The 21,759-nt window shown below is 38.3% G+C and overlaps 1 protein-coding gene across 4 annotated transcripts in view; it reads right to left on the bottom strand.

Moving 5' to 3' along the window:
• Window positions 1–21,759, bottom strand: part of ZFPM2 (zinc finger protein, FOG family member 2) — a 450,746-nt gene that overhangs the window by 8,541 nt on the left and 420,446 nt on the right. For all 4 annotated transcript variants that reach the window (XM_054692032.1, XM_054692031.1, XM_054692033.1 and 1 more), the window contains one exon: window positions 1,919–2,125. In XM_054692032.1, coding sequence (XP_054548007.1) covers window positions 1,919–2,125 — 207 coding nt within the window. The remainder of the gene's footprint in view (window positions 1–1,918; window positions 2,126–21,759) is intronic.

Genomic DNA, 21,759 nt, shown 5'->3' on the forward strand with positions numbered 1-21,759 from the left:
GGAAGAGACGGAGGAAGGAAGCAGGATGGAGCAAGGAGACCTGGAGGAGGCGCATGGAGCCTAGAGACAAGTAAAGAAACTGCGCTTGTCTTTTGGTCGTGGACTGCGTGACACAGATGTGGGTGAGACCTGTGGGGAGGTGACCATGGCAGCTTTTATCTTGATGTTGATTTTGCTCTTTTCCTTCCGGGCTTGTCCGGTTGTTTGTGACCCTTTTCTGTGGGTCCCCACTGGAAGATGCTTTAGACTTGTGGCAGGCTTTGGGGCCTTGTTCTGGGCCAATCCCATTTGGATGGACTTTTACCCACGAGGGGACGGGTAACTCTGGATGCTTCATTTAGAAACTAGACTCTTTGCCTTACCTGTATTGTTTCCTAGTTTTATTAAAGTTCCTTCCCATTAAAGTCTCCTATGTTTTGTGTTGATGCGGCGGATGGCAGAACCCATGTAGAATAGGCAGGTTTGCAGGGTTTGGGCTGACCCTCTCCCTGTCCTATAACAATACTAGCAGAGCAAGAATGGAAATATTGAATATTTTCTAATATTGAGATATTGTAATACCTAGATTTATTTTCTTCATCATTCAGAATCTCGGGGACTTTCAAGGACATTTTGATTAAAACAATTATGCTCAGTGAAATAAGAGAGAGAAAATGAAATACCTTATGATTCCCCTCATGTGGAAGATGAAGATGTAAGAACAAATGAGCAAACAAACCAAAAACATATTCTTAGATTATAAGGATAAAATAGTGATTATCAGATGGGAAACAAAAGGGGTGGGCAAAATGGGTAAAGTTGATGGGATGTATGGTGGTGGATAGAAATTAGACTTTAAGTGGCAGTCACAAAGTAGCATATTACTACCGGCACCTGAATTGGAGGGCAGTCTTTGAAGACAGGGCCCTTAAGTCATCCAACCTGATGCTCTCTCCAGGTAGATATGACAGAATTGAATTGATTTCTCTGAAACCATGGTGTCCAAGGATTGCTTGGAAAAGCCTCGACACACCCATTTGTTGTGCCCAAGGTCAGCAGACTCAGCGAGCATAGCCTCCAAGAACCCAAAGACAGCCGATGCAAACACAAAAGGGAGTTTATTTCAGACTTGAATCCGGGCTCATGGCACCTACCAATGCAGTGGCAGATAGCGAGAGCCCTGAACAAAGGAAGCAGGGGTCTTTTAATAAGGTTAAATTATGCTGGCAGTTACTCATTGGCTACAAGGATGCATTCTCCAACTTTGCCCGGCTATCATTCTAAGCTGACTGGCCTGCCCAGCTATCATTCTAAGCTGCATTCTATGCAGCTCCAGCCTGCAGCTCCAATTACAGCAAGTTCGCCCTCATTGGTGGCCAAGGGCGAGGGTGGAGTGAGGGTCAAAACTGTGGAAACTATCTCTGGAATGCAGTCTTTCCAGGGACAGTAAAACCTAAAATTCTAAAATGGCAGTTACACACAAAATGACAAAGCAATGGCTAAGAATACTTATGCTTGGTTCCACACATTAGAATTAGGTTCAAGAAACAAACAATGCAGGTTTAACACAGTTCCAAAATTATGTTACTATGAAAGCTTCAATGAAAGCTATTGGCTTCTTATAGCTAAAGCATCCTTAAAAGCTGTGCAACTAGTCTAGAATTTGTGTGTGTGTGTCTTTCAGGAATCCAACCTGAAATGAATGAAGTGGGTTTTTTGTTTGATTACTCTCTCTCTCTCTCTCTCTCTCTCTCTCTCTCTCTCTCTCTCTTCTCTCTCTCTCTCTCTCTCTCTTAAAGTTAGGGGAAAAGATAAAAATCACAACATTGGAGAAAAAGTGTGTTCCTAATTACCTGTCAGAAGACACTTTTTTCCTCTCCCATAAATACCCACCCCCACTACAAAGCTATTGTACTGGGCCATTGCACTTAGCACTTACTGTTGACAATAGCTGTAGGCAAAATAGAAGCCATGGCAGCTTGCTGAGGAAGCAGCTGAATTGAGTCCAGCAGGCGTGCGGGGTACATCCCTTCTGTAAGAGTCATTTGACTGGCAGCTTGTAGCCTTGAGTCAAAATCCACCACAAAGGCAATTAGCTCTTCACCCTCAGAGATGGCCTTTGTAGTTGTGCACCAAAGTTGACCCCCTATTAAGAAAAAAGAAAAAGATAGAATTGACAATGAATGCTCCAGTCTGATGCACAATGGACTGCTGTCAACAGCACCTTCTCATGTTTTTCACATCAGTTTCTACTGGGATGGAGTGTTTTATCAAGACAACAGTTGTATTCTTCTTCCCTCTTATGTGGAGAATTCTATTCCTTACCTTAAATGATTATTCGGTCACCAGCAGAAGGAGAAGGCAAAGAGCCAAGTATAGATAAAGTCTGTAGAGTTTTTTCAATGGTTTGCCGCTGGTCTTGCCTTCATCAGCAGCCATGCTATTATAAGATAGAGTGCCTAAGGCATGGGATGGCTCTCTGACCTGAGAAATTCATTTCAGGTGAACTTGAGAAGTTACTCTTTGTGTTCCTTCTGGAACCAAAAACTTACTTCTTTGTCTCTCTCACCCTCCCTCAAACAAGCTCTCTGAAAATACTTTCATTATATCAATACCAGCCCCCTAAAATTGTAAAATAAGTTAACAAAAGCTCCAAAAAAAATCTAGAAAAGTTAAAATGAAATTCTGGTTACTTTTGCCCTCTTTATGTCTGCTGCCATATACACATATATGTCTAATTGATCTTTATTGAGTGATCTTTACTTATATAATATTTCTTATAATGTAGCTTCTTTATCTTGGTTTACCCTCATTGAACTTCCTGAAAAGAAGATATGCCAAAGATCCTTTTCAAAAAGGCTTATTTAAATAAAGATTTGTTTAAATGAAAAGAACTCTTTTCTTCAAACACTAAGATATACCCTGGCTCGGCACGGCAGATGAACACGTGAGGTGCATTAAAAAGAAAATTAACTATGCAAGTACATCTTCTAATGTATTGGAATGCGATAGGGAATGCTCATTTATTCAACATGTTTAGACAAGCAAAGCACTTATATTTTGTTATCTACACTCTCAGGCCTAGATATGTATCCTATACAGTTATGCCTGAAATAATGTGGCATACTTGATATGTTATAAAGCTTTTTTCTCATTGTGTATACATTGCAAAGCTATAGATTGTACTCATTAAGCAAGTAAAAATTGTACCCATTCCGATAAGTAATATTGCTCTGTTTATCGTTCAGCATAACTGTCTTTTCAGCTGCAGTTCATTTATTCCACCCTCAAAGAGATCGTAGTTTTTAAACAACTTGTAGTAAAAATCTGGTGGCAATGATAACAAGAGCATATGATATGGCAGAGTTGCACAGAAGAACCAGGACATTGTTTTAAAAAAAAACTTTGGACAATTAATTAAGCCAGCTGATTACATTTTAAAGGTAAGCAAACAAAAGACTCTCCATAAGAGAACATATTTGTGAAAGAAATAAAACAGGTTCCAGACCTCAAATGTGTGTCAAAATTTCAAAGGAAAACACAAATACAGACTATAAGAAACCAGAAAACAACTTAAAATGTTTTTGACTTGGTAAAATATCTAAAAGTATACAAGTTTACCACAGTGGAGAAACAGATTCACTTTGGCATCAGTTTATTTATTTACAAATATGGAAGCTAAACAGCCATCATCAGATTAGCACTGGAAAGTGCCGAGTGGGGTGTTTCAGCTGGGGTCACTTCTTCCTCTGGAAAGCTTCTGCAGCTGCTCTGTCTTCTCTGATGCGTATGCAGATCCACACTACTTACAGCTGTAAACAAGGGGCATCATTTGCCCCTTATCTTTCCTCTGGGATATGATTTTTTAAGTAATAGAGAGGTGGGGAGAGCAGAGCAAGGCACTACAAGTCAGGTTAACTTCTTTTTAGCCTGATCTTTTGGTGTCACTGGATTTCAGTGGTGAATTGAATGACTTACATTATTGGTGATAATCTAGCACTTTTGATAAACTAACATGATTGGTAATTTCAGCTATGGGTATCTTTTACAAAATGAAAGTTTTGGGTTTTTTTTAAAGATTTATTTATTTTTATACAAGAGCTGGGGTACAGGCCAGAGGTGCGGAAGGGTGAGAGGATTCACCGGAGACAGAGTGGGGAACAGAACAGGCAGACTGACGAAATATACTGCTGGGGGGAGCAGCAGGCGAGACAGGAGAGGTCTGCTGCTCCATGTGGGATTCTCACCGGCCGGCCAGGATTGAACCTGCACTACGGAGGCTGCAGACAGCTTCACAGTGCGGCGCTCAACATGCCGTGTCATCAGGGAGGTCCAAAATGAAAGTTTTGAGCTCAGTTAAACAGGAGAAATTAAAATTTCAGGGAAGTTGCCACTTACTACTGATCTTTGTCATCACAACAACGAACTAAAAAGCAGGATACGCTCTAACTTTGAACGCAAAAGATCCCATAAATAAATAAAATTCACAAATAATAAATGCAAAGAAAAGTAAGCAAAAGAGACTTGTGCATACTTTTAAACAGCTTGGGAGTTGTAATACAGGTCATATATATCTGTGTTTTCAGCCATTTTCAGTTTCATACTTTATTATCTTTATCATTTAATCTTTTAAGGTTTAGTCAGAGCACATTGTCTTCAAAGGCTGAATGAGACTGAAAATGAAGACTTGATGGGCCTCCCTGGTGGTTCAGGGGTTAAGATGCAACTTATGAAGCTAGCTGCAGCCACTGCAGCAGGAGTTCCATCCCCAGCCAGGGAGCTACCCACATGGTGCAGCAGACCTCTCCTGTCTCACCTGCTGCTCCCCTCAGCAGTGTATTTCAGTCAGTCTGCCTGTTCTGTTCCCCACTCTGTCTCTGGTGAATCCTCTCAACCCCCACAACTCTGGCCTGCACCCCAGATCTTGTATGCATAAAGAACTAAATCTTAAAAAAAAAGAAAATGTAGACTTGATGAGGAAGTCAGTTTTCTTAGGATATAATCTTTCAAATCATTCATTCATCAACTATTCATTGAACTCTGCAGTGTGTCAGACTATGTGCTATGCTATGGTTTTATATAATTAGAATACACTCACATACACACACACACACACTCACACACACAGATGGAATGTCACATGGTGGGTGCCACCTCCTAAAGTTAAAGCAAATTTAAAAGCAGTGAGTGGCTGCCAGTCAGGGGCAATCCAGCAAATCTTCTGAGGTGGACTTTTTTATTGGCTCATAAATAGTAAACAGAGGTAAAAATATCAATAGAAGAAGTGTGTGTTGGGGGTACCTGAGAGGAACATCAGAGGAAGGGGCATGTACCCCAGTGCAGGATTATGGAAAAGACAGGCTGATTCTCTATGGGATCAGAGGTCAGCAAACCTGGAGCTTTGGGGTACAACTAAGAAAGAGGTAGGTGTGTCTGAGCCAGCCAGTCTGTTCAGGATCAAGGGCCAGAATTCTCAGAAATTTGGTGTGCTGGTTGATATCACATTGGCAACCTGAAGTCAGCCATGGTGAGAATGGGCGAAGTTTGCAGATGAAGGCTTCTTGCCACAAAAAGTTTAGAGCAGGTTGAAACAGCTTTGAAGGTAATGTAAAAATAGTTGCATTTGGTTCATGGTTGGAGATAGTATTATATATTTATTTGAGGCAATGAATGAACAAATTCTTGACTTTTTTCCTCCAAGAATAGAGCTCTTGGGGTGGTGAAAAGAGTGGTGGTGAATGAGATAGAAATGTCAGTTAGGTCTTGAAAAGTGTAAATTGTGAAGGAGAAAAGGAGCAGGTTCAATAGCCATGTGTGAGAGAGGACTAGAGTAACCATGTGCCATGAATAAGAGAAAGGAAGCTGTTGAAAATGCCATGAATATTTCTAGTCTTGAAAACCAGATGGTGGTGGTATCATTACTGAAGTAGTGAAAGCTGATACATTAACATGTGTTTTTATACAGGCAACAATGACATGACTTATATCAATTAGGATCACTTTCTTAGGACCCACAGACTAGGTGTTTTATACATGTCATCCTTTTAATCCCTTCAATTACTCTGTGATATAGGTGATATCTTCCTCATGTTAGAGTTGAAAGAAGCTTGGAGAGGTCAACTCTCTTGCCCAAATGCACACATGTGGTCAGTGGCAGAATTATGACTTACTTTTCTACCATTCCAACTCCAAAGTCCAAGTATTTATGCGTGTATGTGCATGAATGGAAATAATGTATTCTGTTTTGAAATCTAAGGTTTGAAGTACCTGAGCAGCTTCTGGGTGAATGTATCTAGGAGGCAGTTGGAACTTGAAAGAGACATAAAGCTAGAGGGAAAAAATATTTTGGAAATCACCAGCACATTCCAAATGTGGATGCTCTTTGCAATGATGTGTCAACTCACGGAGAGTGAAAAGGGAAGCATCCAAAATTAAAACCTGGAGAATCTCAATATTTAAGATGTGGGCAGAGGAGATGAAATCATTAAAAAATATAGAGAGCATATAAATGGAAACATTTGAGGGGAACCCAGTGAATGGCACCACAAAAATCAAGAGTTGGCTGAATTTTTAGATGGTGAATTTGGAATATACAACTTGAGGGAGTCATTTGTAGAAAGAGATATTCCAAGTGTTGTAACATGGTTTCAATTACTGTTTCTAATAAAGTATTCTAAGTATGATTACTAGTAGGGATATAATCCCATGTAGTGGAGGTATGGACAATGGAACTAGTTACTTACTATGGGTATGACTTTGAACTTGTTTCCTAAACATTCTGCCAATCAATTTCCTATTCTTTAAAAATGAGGAAGATGATAATTGTATTGGTATATATGGTATATATTCTATATAGTCTCTATATAGGATATATAATATATAGTATTGTCATACTGTTATCACGAGGATTAAATAACCTAATGCATGTGAAGCTTAAGAATAGCACCTGGGAAATAATGTGCTATATAATTGTAAATCTCTATCCTTTTGGTTTGATCTAATGAGGGCTATTATTCTCATTTCTCACTGCCCTGCTAACCCCTACAAAAGAAATCTCACCAGAAAGAAAAGACACACTGATGAATTCAATGAGCAAATACATTTGTTTTACTGGAGGAAGCTAACTCATTTCAAAAAAGAAAATTAAGACTGTATCCATTTGTGAATCATATACTATATCTTGACAAGTTAGAAATAGTTTCTAGTAATCTATGTGGGGCTGAAGAGGCAGAAGAACCAGTTTCCAGTCCTACTGTCTGTAGAGCTAGGGTAATAGGGCCAATTCTAATTTACAATTGAATGGGAGGCAGTAATATTCATCTTGATTAAGAAGCACTCTGAATGCATTCTAAAATGCTAAATCACGTTGATATTTAAATTGACTGTATGTTTAGTAGAAACAAAACACAGGGTATTACGTTTGGCTTTAAAATGAGAGTACCACTTTAAAAAAAAAAAAAACAAACACTATTGGCAAGGTTATGGAGAAATTGGAACCCATGTGCGCCACTGCAGAGAATGTAAAATGGCTTGGAACTGTGGAAGACAGTGTGAAAGTTCCTCCAAAAATTAAGAATAGAATTGCTTTGTTCTAGCAATGCCACTTCTGGGTATATGCTCAAACGAAGTGAAAGCAGGGTCTCAAAGAGATGTTTGCATACCCATGTTCACAGCAACATCATTACAAATACCTAATACACACACAAAAGTGATCCAAGTGTCCATTGATAAATGAATGGATAAGCAATTATGTGGCATATCTATACAATGGAATATTATTCATCTTCAAAAAGGAAGAGAATTCTGACATATGCTACAACATAGGTGAGCCTTGGGGACATTATGTTAAGTGAAATATGACATTCATAAAAAGAAGAATACTGTATGATTTCATTTAGATGAGGTACTTAGGGTATTCAAAAATCACAGAGACAGGGCCTCCTTGGTGGCGCAGTGGTAGAGCACTGGGTTGCGAAGCTGCCTGCAGCCTCTGCAGCACCAGTTCGATCCCCGGCTGCTCCCTGGCCAACAGAGGAGGGTCCCACATGGTGCGCAGACCCACATGGCTGCCCGCTGCTCCCCTCAGCAGTGTACTTCAGTCCTTCTGCCTAATCTGCTCCCCGCTCTGGCTCTGGTGAACTTTCTCGCCCTCCCGCACTTCTGACTGTACCCAGTGCTTGTATAAATAAATAAAATAAATCTTAAAAAAAAAAATCACAGAGACAGAAAGCAGGAAGATGGTTGCCAGCTGCTGGGGGTAGGAGGAAATGAAGAGTTATTGTTAAGTTTTGCAAGAGGAAGAGTTCTGTAGATGGATGGTGTAGTGGCTGCATAAAGATGTGACTGTACTTAATGCCACTAAACTGTACACTTAAAAATGTCTGACAGTAAACATCATGCTTTAATACATTAATCCACACTAGGGTATACTGATATAAAACAAATGGAATTATCCAAAGGAGTTGGGTACACATATGGAAATATAACATGTGCTTAACTGATAAAACTTAAACAACTTTCTTTGTATAATCATTCAAGAGCAAATGATCTTATTTTAAGGAATCACATGCTAATAATGAAGCAGATAGCTGGCACCTGAAATCACTGAAAATATCTTTGTTCTCAGTGCAAAGATGAACTCAAAAGAACACTTGATTTGTGGGTAAAAAACTTTCATTCTAGTCCTGACTTGATTATCAATTACTGTGAGATCTTGCAGGATTACTTTACCTATATAATACAAAATCACAGTCTCAGGCCAGGACCTTCCAGATTGTTCTCATCATGCTGTAAGCAACTGTTTATGCTAAAAACAGGAGTGACCACACATCTGATATGTGCTTTGTACTAGCACTGGCCTAAGAGCTTTGCATGCATTATCTTCATTTCTCCTGAGAAAGCAAAGTGAAGTGGCTTTTATTTATTCCCATTTTACTGAGACCATGAGGCTGGAAGTATATTTAAGTTGTTCAAGTCCTCTCAGCTAGAGGTGAGCTGAATGAAGAGAAAGAGATATGTTATTTGTACAAGGCATTTTGGCTCCATATTCTGTACGAAAATCCATGAGTCCCATGTACAGTGCCATCTGATAATCACTAAGTAACCTCATTACACCTTAACTCTGATTACTCAGAGTTTGACTACCTAGCATACTTATCTTCCTGAAGCAGAAGTAAGGTGGTTCACTTTATGAGATAACATCAAGAAGATTACATAGTGATGAGATGTAGCTGCTACATGTACAGCTACAATCTCCAGCATAATGTCTATATATGTGATGTGAAGGTAGCTCCAGGTTATCGTCAAACACGACTAATATAAATAACTGTAAGAGCTGACACTTAGAAAGCACTTACTATGTGCCAGGTATGTCTATTCTAAACATTTCACAAATATTTTTGTGAATATTAAATAATATTTTGATAATATTAAATAGGAAGCATTTGTCCAATTTCCTATTTAAATTGGGAGCGAGGCTGGACAATAAAAAAAGCATTGCAATTCTCCATAACCATAGAGACAATCCTGACTGCACAATAGATTCACCTGAGGAGTCCTGAATTAACACTGATTTCTGGTTTGTGCCCAACACCAATCAAATCAAAATCACAGGGAGTGAAGTTTTAGGGGTTCAGCATTTTAAAGAAGCACCCCAGAGGGAGCTGTGCCTCTAGAGTTAAAAATCACAGGCATCAGGGTAAACTATCTTCAGTTTGTATTGGATAGAAAGAGTGAGGTTCTACAGCAAAAAGGTCTTTTGCTAACCAAATATTTCGTAGATGTCTAGACAACTTAGTAGTGAGAGGTCCATTTGAAACTCAGAAAAAGACAACTTAAAATAGCTTTGACATTCTCCTTTTCCACTGTTATTTGAAGAATGTGGGTATAATGATTCAAAATTTGAAGAAAGGTTGGTAAATCATGGGGGTAATGACAGGATATCTTTCCACTGAAGCAGCCAGCTGGGAACTTTGTAAATTTGTATGCTATATTTGGTTTTATAATATTTATTTCTTTTTTATTTTGAAGGTATGTAACTTACAAATGAGTGATAATAATTGCATCTAAAAACCTAGGAAAGATCATAGTGTACAATCCAGAGCAAAAACCCCCCACATTCCTAACGCATGAGCATGAAGTCTTTATCAAATGGCATCAGGCACCAAAGAGCTTTCTGATGCCTTCCTAGCTTCCACCAAATGGAAGGGTTATTTTAGGATTCTCTCTGTCTCTCATGCTACAAACATAGTCACTATCCCCAGTCTCCACACCCACACACCACTCCTTCCACAAATAAAGAAATACATTCAAGGTTCCATAGAAATTAATAACTACTAAGACCTTGACATTCTTGAAAAACCATGTACTTGCTGTTCTAAGTAATGTTTATGATCAAGGTTCTTGTACAAACAGATATGATTCCTAACAGGAAGCTTATAAATTTTTCTTATAATTGCTGTCAAAACTGCAGTGAAGTGTACTACAAGTTTCGATAATAAAGAATAAAGTCATAGTTCAAACTCGATTATATTTTGAAAATTCACTCTCCTCTTGCTAGAAGCCATGGCCTTAACTATCTCCCCATCCTGCCAAATTTTTCACTTGCACTTTTTATTATTTATGAAATCAGTGTCTGCACAATGTCATGCAGACCTCTGCTGATAAACTCTAATTAAGATTAAGACAAGCCTTTTGGAAAGGATCCCATCATTAGCAAACATGATAAACACAAAAATATTCCCTACTTGTCAACTAGGAGCAATTCAGTAACCTAACAGTATTATCTGTTGCTAGGTTACAGAGCTGACAAAGCTTCAATTATATTGTTCCACCATACCTATAGAGTTTTGTATAAGCAAAATGTATCCAGTATAAAAGCATTTAACTTCATCCATGCTATCTGCAATTCACGGCTTCTTACAATGGTAAAAATCAGGTTAATAATTACATAGCATGCTGAAAAATCTTTCCCATGTGTTACGTCTATGTATGTTTCTTTCTAATTTATCTGTGTGATTGATAGACGCTTGCTTTGTAAAAATAAGGAAATGCAAGCAATGTGAAGCTGTAAACCTTGAGCACAACTACATCTGGGCTCATCAAGATACTGACCTAAGCTTAGCATAAAAATATACAGCAAATTGAACCAATTAAATCACATTTAGATTTTGTATTACTCTGCCTCAATATGCAGAAGGGTAAGGAGCCTCAAGCAAATAGATAGGGACACCAGTTTAAAACTTTATTTTAAGCTTAAAAAAACACACAAACCCACACAAATCTAACAATACAAAAAAATATAAGCAGTTTATAATAATAATTTATTCTCATGGCTTTTCTACAGCCATTTTAAAAGTTGAAGTTAGTAAGTCATTAAATCTTACTTTTCTCTATAAGATTGAGGATTCTTGAGGGGGAAAAAACAACTTCCAAAATAGACATTTGGCCAGGGAATAACAAAGAAAAAAGTCACGTGTTAAAAGAGAAAGTCTAAGTGAATTAAATGTTAGAGATTATTTTACCATGGATGATTTTCTATGGTTTTCATGGAAATTTGGGGGAAATGTAATTACATATAAACAAACCAACCTTTTATAAAAAAGCTCTGGCAAAAAATGTTACATTATATACTAAGTTGCTACAGCATTTTGATTTCTTAAGATGTTCTGCATTAATCCCAGTCTATGTTCTTTACACAAGTTAGACAAGATCGACTGACAATCAGCGTTTAGTTAATAAAGGTTATATATTGGCCTATAGAGGAAACCATGAGACCTCTTGGGCACACTCAAGTAAATTAAAGCCAGTGGGTAGGGGTGGGTAAAATGGCTGTTTCACACACACACACACACACACACACACATTTCTGGAGGTGGAGGAAATGGTTATATACTTGTTTGGTCTTTAAAAATTTCTCTTAGTTTTACTAAATAATTTGAAAATCCAATATGATGCCCACTTGCGAAATTTATTTGTTTTGTAACTGGGAAGTAATTGGGCAGAATAATTCCCTAAAAGCTAAATAATCGCCCCATTTCAACATCATGGGTGTTACTGCCTAGATCTCAGGGTTTAGACGTTAACACGGGACATATATCTATACGTAACCACATTGTCTAATACACATTTTATAATGAATTCAAATCCAATACTGTTGAAATTCTTGACAGTGGAGTAGTGCAAGGAACAGAACTTATAAATTATGTGTGCCCCTTCTTTGAAAACCACTGTGGAGGTTTCTTTGTGCATTGGCAAATACAGTAGGAATATGAGGTATTGTGTGGATCCTCCTGCACAGCACCTGATAAAAGAATAAAGAGCTGTGACATATTCTTAAAACAATAGAGGAATTAAAGGGAAACAATGGGCCAGCTGCTTCATTAATACAATCAAAAGGGAGCCCAGCACAGTGGAGTCCAGATAATTAAGCACTACTCTTTTAGACCTCTTTTCTATAATAAAATTGCTTAAAAAATGTATTAACTACTTCATAGTTGTTAGATAGATCTCTGCACTTGTTTATTTAGAGTTGATTAATGCCTTTTTTTCTGTATGCAGCAACATGCCAACTCATAGTTTACAATAGTTTTTGAATAAAATAGAGTGAGAATAATTGATAAAGATCTGTACGATACACAGCAATAAATCAAAAGCATTTTGCAAAAGGTCTTTCCTGTTTTTAAATAATCTTTAGCATTTTTCATTTGTACTTATAGGCAATGCAGAGTGCTCAACTTCCCCAGATTGGAGCTCCTGACATCTTTTTACAGAACATCCGAGCTGATCCTGGACAGGGGGAAAAAATCAGACTGGAGCAGAAACTCTGGAGTGTGCCTTTAGTACTGGGGCCAAAGGAGAGGAGGGATTTTAAAAAATTCTTCTTTGCCTTTTCTAATCATGAAGGATAGGCAAAGGCAGAACTACATGCCAAATGCACTATTTATCCTTCATTAACTTGATTATAAAAAACAAAAAGAAAAGAAACAACTTTATGCTCTTTATGTTAAAACACAATTTGCAATTTAAGATATCAAGGCTTTCTTTCTTCAACTCTTTTGTAGGCAGTCTTTCCTCTGATGTCAATAGAATATTTAATTGCTTAAGAACTGGAAAATTGGGAACTAAATACTGTGTGCTGAATGTTGAAGTGAGGATAAAAACTACACCCTGGTTTTCTCCCAAATGTTTTTAAGGAAGCTTATGTCAACGCAACATTTAAATAACAAACTTTACTAAACCATGTGGTCAGCTTCAACAAGGTTTATTCTACCCAGATGATTTTAGAATCTTAATTGAGAAATGTAATTTAGAAAGAACAGGAGTCAGGCAGGAAAATATAGATACTAATCGTATTTCTGAGATTAAAAGAAGAAAGATTGTGCTTTTACACTTGCTACATATGAATTAAAATTTATCACCTGGAGTCATATTTCCAAAGATGTTTCTATATTATGTAATATTTTAGAGAATATGGAATATCCAATTCCATCAATGAAACCTGGCCTCTGATTTAAAGAATTAATTCCCAATTAGTTAGATAACTTTTCCTTGAATACCATGAAATAAAAAAAAAACATGAAAATTAAAAGTACAAAAAAAATCCACTATTTTTGGAGCTATTCTATATGATTTAATTATTTTTGTTTTGATTAAGTCCATAAAACTCATTTTGTTAGTGACAAGTGAAAGTAGATAAATATGAATTGTTTGAGTTATGATCAAGTGGATCATTTCAAAGATATATCTTGGAACACTTCAGGTTTATAAAACTATGTCTTTAAAGGACACACACACACACAAAAAAAAACTAGAAAATGTTGGTGATGCTGTACTGTAAAACTACTAACAACACCCTCATTCAGCAAGTAATGAGCTTAACAACATCATCTATGAATTGTGATTTAAAACATTATATGCTTTATAATTTAGAAGAAATTCAGTAGATAACACCGGTCTGAGTAGAACTCGGAAACAAAGAAACACGAACACTCTCATTAATCCAAAAGAATTATCTGACAAGTAGGAAATGCTATCATTGGATTTTATAGACTAGGAAATCAAAGCTGGCTTGGCTAAACCAGTGTGTTTCCTAAACTCCCCTCCTATGGCAGAGGGCATCCCAGGCCCAAACCTCTATGTAGATCCTCTCTGGAACTTTTGGCTCCAGATGGGTCCTCTCTCAACAGAACTTATTTTTTTTTCCTGCAAGAAAATGTCTCCCAGTGAGATCATTTCCTTTCCCTTGTAAGAAACACATGAAGCCCCTTTCAGAAAAAGTAAACAGTGTCATGCTCAGCTCCAGACTTTGGCTGAAGTGGTTTGCCCCACGAATAAGAAAACTACCTAGAAAATTTCCACTAATGTGCTGGGAATCAGGAAACTCAGATTTCCTACCTTTGGTTTAGCCAAATAGATACGTTGTTTTAATCGGATTCTCAAGGGGAAAACTCTGCTCGTGGAGAGTTTCCAGCATTCCTGGGAGGTGTACTCAGGTGTGAGGTGTGCTGTGTCATGGCTTTGCAGGAGTTGGCAGTGGTGCTGTGAGGTGGCCCACCTGACTGGCTGCTTAGCCAACGTGATTCTAAATGACCAGCCAGGAGGTGACATTATACCCTAAAGGCGATCTGTCAAAGTTTTGTCCGCAGCTGATAAACTGATTACAAAGCTGCTTAAGACTCTGCTTGTAAACAAAAGCATTTATCAACTAATAATTTGCAATAAACTGATGTAACTCCCAGCTGAGCCCCTAACTGTAATTGTCTTTACCATCTGCCTATTAAAACACCATTCTTCATCAGCAATCAGGAGCAGAAGGGAGGAAATCTCCACCAAAGTACACAACTTGCAAGCTTATGAATAATCTGAGTGCATTCCGCAGTTTCATTATGACTGGTGTGTTGGGTACGCTTAATTTTCATTCTTTCCTAGCCTGGGAATGCTCAGAAATTAGGTAGAGGAGAAAAGAAGAAGGGGGTGTGGGGGTAATGAACATTGTGTCTACTGTTCTGCAGAGGAATAAATTATACAAGTTCATCACAGGAGGCTGTTTATAATTTCCTTCTTTCCTCCTTCCACTGCTCTGTGCAATAGCCACTGCAGTATCCTGATGAAAGCCCCCCCCCCCACCCGCCCCCAAGCTCTAGGCTGGAAATGAACCTCTTTATACCCTTTGTAGCTTATCCATTTCCATTATACTTTACTGCTGTGCTTTTTTTTTTTTTTTAAGTCCAAGAGGCTCTCTACGCCTCTCCAGGGAGTCAGTTTAAAGGACAGGTGTTGGAAGGGTGGCAGGGCCCTGCAGAATTAGGTAGTTGTGCCAAATAGTTGGCCAAGCCCTGTATTTAGAATCCCCCTCAGCAGCCGGGTTTTAGTCCCCCATGCACTTAGTGGCGCTCCCCCCAGAGTCTCCTTCCAAAAGATGGGTTCAATATTGGTAGGTGTGAAAGGTCAAAATCTCCTTTTGTAAGAAGAAATTCTAACCCGTAGGTGCTGACCAGGTATATCCACACAAAGAAGAAACTAGGAAGGGGGGTATAATCCCTCTGCACTGTACTTTTCAGCAAACCTCTCTGAATTGCCTACATCATTCCGTGCTATCTCAAAGTTTATTAACTTTTAAGGATATTTACGATGTTCACAAAATAAATTTTTTAAAAAATACCGTATAAAATACACAATGCCTCAGTATTGATATTCTGAAACTATATCCCTTTGGTGCCCAGGTGATGTTTCTTTATTTGAGTTAATCTACTTTGCTAGAAAACAACGTGTCCTTCCATGAGAGTTCAGAGATTCTAATGACAGAAACTACAGGCTACTATGTATTAAGATGAACAATGACCAGCTCTTGTTGTTAAGCTTCAAATTTTGGGGATAAGAATTTGTGTCAAGTTTTCATCTTAAGGCATAATTTAAATGAGTGCATCTTTTCGTTTCTTTTTTCTGATGGTTTTCCTGTGAGTAGTTATTTTTCTTTACAATCTACTATTAAATAGAATAAATACCTTCCATCAGAAGAGTGGAGATGGACACTTACACACCTGTTTGTTACAGTGACTGTTCTGGAGAAGACCGTTAATAGGCAACAATGGGTCTGCTTTTCTGTTTGAGATACAGAAGACCTGAAATGCAGGCAAAATCACATGCTACTATGTTCCTATTATTTCCGGAATCACATGCCACTATGTGCCTTACATTTCAGGTTCAAGGACAAAGGTTTGGCATTTAAAATAAAACTCTTCAAAGACACTAATTGTGTAGACTCCTTCTAGAAGTGCTGTGTTTCCCTCTTATCCTACCTTGAGACTTTATCAAAACATTGAGATTCTTTCTCAAAGAGATTTTTTTTGTGTGTGGGACCCTCGCTGGTGGCCAGGGGCCGGGGAACGAACCGGTGCTGCAGAGGCTGCAGGCAGCATCGTGGCCCAGCGCTCAACCACTGCGCCACTAGAGGAGGCCCTCAGAGAGATTTTTTTTTAGGTAAATGAATAAAATACAGAGTCAGAGTGAGGGTGTTTAAGTATGCTGACCTATAATGTTATTTTTAAAAATTAAAAAAATGTAACTTGTTATAATTTAATGATTTAAGGTGATTCAGGTTAAACTTCCATGTTCATGGATGGAGCTGGAAGGGGTTACACTCAGCGAAATAAATCAGAAGAATATCGGGGGGGTTCACTTATAGGAGGAACATAAGGAAACAGAATAAGGGGTCAGAGAAAAAAAGACAAAACTAGCAGGCAAATTATAAATCAGAGGGCGAGGGAGAGTGATCAAAACAAGGGAGGAAAGAGCACAAGACTATGGGGAATCTTCCCCAGGGTTATGTGGTGGTGGGAGTTTCATGGTGATTACACCTGAGGGGAGAAAAATCAAATATTTTACAAAAATGAACAATGACATAAGAAAAAAATCAAATAAGGTCACAATGCTACAAAAATAAAAAAGTAACTTCCATTTTCATTAACTGCTTCCAAATAGGTACAAAGAAATGGTAGGGCCCTGTTTTGGTTTTTAATTGTTATACCAGATGGATATTTCCACCTCATGTCAAGTGAAATAGAAAATGTTAATAGCTACTACTTCTATAGCTCAAACTTTCATATGGTGTCATCTAAAATATAGACACTCAACTTATTTCTCACTTGAAATGTTACTGGATCTCCTAGGGCAAATTTTAGAATTACTTTTTAAAGTAGATTATGATAAAAATGCTTTCATGTGAAATGAGGGCTATTTATAGTACATGGATACGTTTAGATTTTCTTCCTGATTCTCTTCTTGTATTTATCAATGTGTGTGTGTATGTGTGTGTGTGTGTGTGTGTGTGTGTGTGTATCTCATCTGGGTTTCAACTGAATAGTTTGCTAAGAGAAGTTTGAAAAACTACACGCCAGCAGATGGCGCCCTGTGCCTTCTATGAGCCCTGCCAGATGAGCAGAAAAATGGGCTTTATTTATTTAATTCTATCTTATCCGAAATGTGAAGTTGCTATACCATGCTTTATAATCCCCAAAGGTTTCTGTTAATTGACTAAACAGTTTTGTGGTAATTTATAGGCTGCCCTCCGATGTGCAGCTAAGTGGCACCGCATTCAACTTAGCATCATGTACAGATAACAAAGCATAAAGATGTAGCCGTTTTCCCACGGAACAAAAAAAGAACAGAAGTCTGGATTCCTGAAGTAAAACATGCATTCACCAAGTGAATTTTCTGCTTAAAATAAGACAGTTGACTTTTTTTTTTTTTCTTTTTAGCACCTTTTTTAAGGGAAGAATGCAAAGGTCAATTTTTTTAGTGGATTTATAAATAGCATCATAGATTTATTTTTAAGATTTATTTGTTTATGCATGCTGGAGCTGGGGTACAGGCCAGAGGTCTGGGGGGTGAGAGGATTCACCAGAGACAGAGTGGGGAGCAGAACAGGCAGATCTACTGAAATACACTGCTGAGGGAGCAGCGAGGGAGACAGGAGAGGTCTGCCACCCCATGTGGGTTGCTCCCTGGCTGACGGGGAATCGAACTCGTGCTGCAGTGGCTGCAGATTGCTGCAGTGGCCGTGGATTGCTTCATAGGTTGCGTCTTAACCCTTGCGCCACCAGGGAGGCCCCATAGATATTTTTAAAGTTCTCCTTTAATGAAACGGATTTCTGAGACACATGTACTGCCTATGAACATTAGGGAGAATTATGTGTTTGTGCTGAGGAAGCAAAAAAGGTGGATTTGAATGGTAAAGATTATAATATGAGTAAAACAAAATAACCCTGGAGAAAATCTAAGTCATTTTCTGTTTTTCTTTTCTCCCTGCTCCCCCACGCCCCAGTGTCTCCTTCTCCGATTAGAACACTTAGCTCTGAACTTTAAAAACTTTGTTATTTTCCAATCCCCATTATTAGCAGGAACAGTCTGCAGCATTTCATTCCCTCCAATAACAAAAAGTGTAAGGAACTCTTTCTAAGATTCTTCTAAGTCCCTCTTGCTTCACCTTCTTCCAGTGTTTACTGTTACTCTGTCATTGGCTGAGTGCTTTCCTCCACTTGATTTTAATTTGGCTGGGCATATAGCAAAGGGATCCTTAGTTACACTGTAGTTTCAATCCTTGCCATTTTAGTGGAAGCCCTGGATCAGAGCCCCAATTGCATGGCTGCTTAACAGGGAGTCTGCAACTTTAAAGGATTCAATTGTTGAATTTCTAGGCAAAGTCCCATTAAAGTGAGTGGAAAGTAGGTTTGGAAACCTCAGTGGGGCTATGTATGAATAAATAATAAGCATCATGTTTATCCCAACATCATTTGTAAGAGCTACTTAAAGAACGTATTTTTAGAACGTATACAATGTAGCTACTATGTAATTTTATTACCATTTAGGAACATTTAGCATTTCTCACAAATTCTATTAGCATTAATAAAACAAGGGAAATTAGAAACAAGTGTTCAGTTACCATAATAGTGTTTTATATAATTTCAAAGCAAGCAACTGGCTCCAAGTCATTGTAACTCCACAAACAGAAAGGGAGTTGTGGCTCTGCCCAGTGCTTTGAAAATCCATCTTTCAAGGTCGGCCCTTGACAGTAGAGTTAGAAGGGCAGCCTGGAAGGCAGGATGGCCTCCTGCCAAGACTGTTGCAGATGAGTGGGTGATCTTAGGGGAATGAACTGCAAAATCTCAAATTTTTTGCTCGTGTGATGATAAAACCAGAGCCAAGTGATTTTTCTAAGACTTGTATGGCCTTCTGTTCCATTTTATTGTGCAGTTTGGAAAGATAATTTTGCTGTGCATTAATTTGCACAAAAGGGTCAATGCTATACTCAAGAGTATACCAGTTGTTTTCATTAAGCTTAACAATAAAATGTGTTGTCTTTATCTTGAAATAGGTACAAATATCCTTAGACTGGTCATTTGATCTACAGAAAAATGTACTGCTAGCACTGCCTTTAAGAATAAAGGAGAGAACATTCCTCTCCATGTTTCACTGATCTTTCCTTTCCTAGCTGGACTTTGTCATGCCAGGATTTGGTAAAATATATTCATGTTTAGTTATGAGTCTCAAGTAAAAGAAGAGAACAATGAGAAGACCGCTTGATAACCCTTCCTGGACGCTCTCCTCAAGTCCAGCAGAACAGGGCAGGCATTGATATTAGGGGGCAGTTTAGTGCAGGGTGAAGTGACAGAGAGTTATATCACCCAAAAATGTAGTTTATCGAGAAGTTCATCAGAAAAATTAACTGAGAGGATATTACAACTATGACAATAACATATTTCTCTTCATTTACCTATGCCCAGGTCAAACATACACTTCACTCTTGATCATTTGCATTATAAGAGGTTGGGAGTCAGCAGAGCAGCAAGTTCAAGACTGATCTGGGAATGGGTTGCTAGAGAAAGGTAAAGAGATCAGAGAGGTCAGCTTTGCTGTGTGGCTTTCTGAGCTAGATGGTCATCTCTAAATTCCCTACAGTGCCTGTATTTCTGAGCCATGCCGTCCTCACTATTTGGGAGGGTCTTTTGATTGCTCCCTTTCTTTTAGTTGCTTGGTGGCATTTCTTAAAAACAACAACAAAACAGATGCCTAGAAGGCATAAAACTAGAATCGTGAAGATTGCATTTTGGCCATAAATTTCCAAATGGATTTTCTTTGGTTTAGTGGTTTTGGGTAACTAATACATTGTTCAAATATGAGGAGGAGGGCCTCCCTGGTGGCCTAGGTGTTAATTCTCAGCACTATCAGCACTACGGTCTGAGTTTGATCCTGGCCAGAGAGTTAATGTACATATGGCACAGCAGACCTCTCCTGTGTTGCCCACTGCTCCTCTTAGCAGTGTATTTCAGTAAATCTGCCAGTTCTGCTTCCCACTCTGTCTTTGGTGAATCCTCTCACCCCCAACACCTGCCCTACATCCCTGTTCTGCTACACACACACACACACTCACACACACACACACACACTCACACACACACACACACATATATGCTGTCATTTTAATACGATTGGTACACATTGTTGAGCAGTCACATGGTATTAGCTATGTTCAACTAGTTTCCTTGAAATCAGTGCCTTAAAGAAATAAGCATATCTAAGTTTAAAGACCTACTGTCTTCTCTGTGTGACACAATAGTAAATTGCCCCTGTGGATCATCTCTCTGGCTGTCTGAAACAGTGTTGTGCTGAATAGTTAACTCCATATCATAAGGAAAACTGCTTTAGGCCACAATAAGGAAGCACTGTTACTGGCCCCTAGGGAATGATTAAAGGAAATAAATTGGGATTCTACAAATCCTTGCTCTAATTCTTTCCCATATTTTTATAAATCATTTTTCCAGCTCTAAACTTGCTAGATAAAAGATAGTTAAAATATCAATGTGCTATCTAGTCTACCTATAATCTGATAAAATATAAAATATAGGTAATTTTATGTGTAAATAAAAGGAAAACAAAATGAAGATATAGTTTGGAGAGAAAAAAGGAAATCAACCTTTTTAAAGAAAGCTTTCTAAATACAGGTAAAACAGCTACCACAGATTGTTTTTCCTTGTAGTTTACACATCTATTAAAACAGAAATAAAAGAGAGGATGCATTGTTGAGGTTATGATCTTCCTCCTATATGCAAAGGGTCCACCAGAATGATCTAGTAATAAGTATTGGCATCGCCAAAATACTAGGGGGTGGAAGATTGCTGAAGAAAGAGCTGAAAAAAGTTGAGACAGGATATAATTAAGGCTTGAAAAGGATTTCAACAGAGGTAGGGTCAGACTAAGGACAAATTGTGGTAATGTTTTATAAGCAGTGATAAGAAGAAAGACAGTCAAAGGAGATACAGCATAAAAATAAAAGTTCAAGATCAAGGCTCATTTTAGGATTTTGGTCTTTGAGAACCAACAAAGTTCTAACACAAGGAAAATGATAATAAAGTCAAAAATATGGAGCCAGTCTCCAGACACCCCTGTCCCTGCAAAGAAAAGGGAAAGGAGAGGGGTCAAGGAGAAGGGGAAAAAAGAGACAATTTTTACTTGGAGGAGAACAGTTAGCTAAATCTTTGAAGTATCCCACAGTAGGAAATTCACTTGGGCAGGAAGTGGCCAGTATAGCCAAGAAGGGACTGGGGGACCCCAGAGAGAATCAAAGGAAAAGAGTGGCTGGAATAAACTCATGATAGATCCTGACTTTTATCTTGAGTAGCTTGAGTAGCTAAACATAGCTCAGCAGGAATGCAAGAGGTCTACTTATATTTTTACAAAATAATATATGTGCTTCATAAATGACCATGTTTCTTTCATGGCTGA

The sequence above is a fragment of the Talpa occidentalis genome, unplaced genomic scaffold (assembly GCF_014898055.3).
Source record: "Talpa occidentalis isolate TD23 unplaced genomic scaffold, MPIMG_talOcc4v2.1, whole genome shotgun sequence".
Lineage (NCBI taxonomy): Eukaryota > Metazoa > Chordata > Mammalia > Eulipotyphla > Talpidae > Talpa > Talpa occidentalis.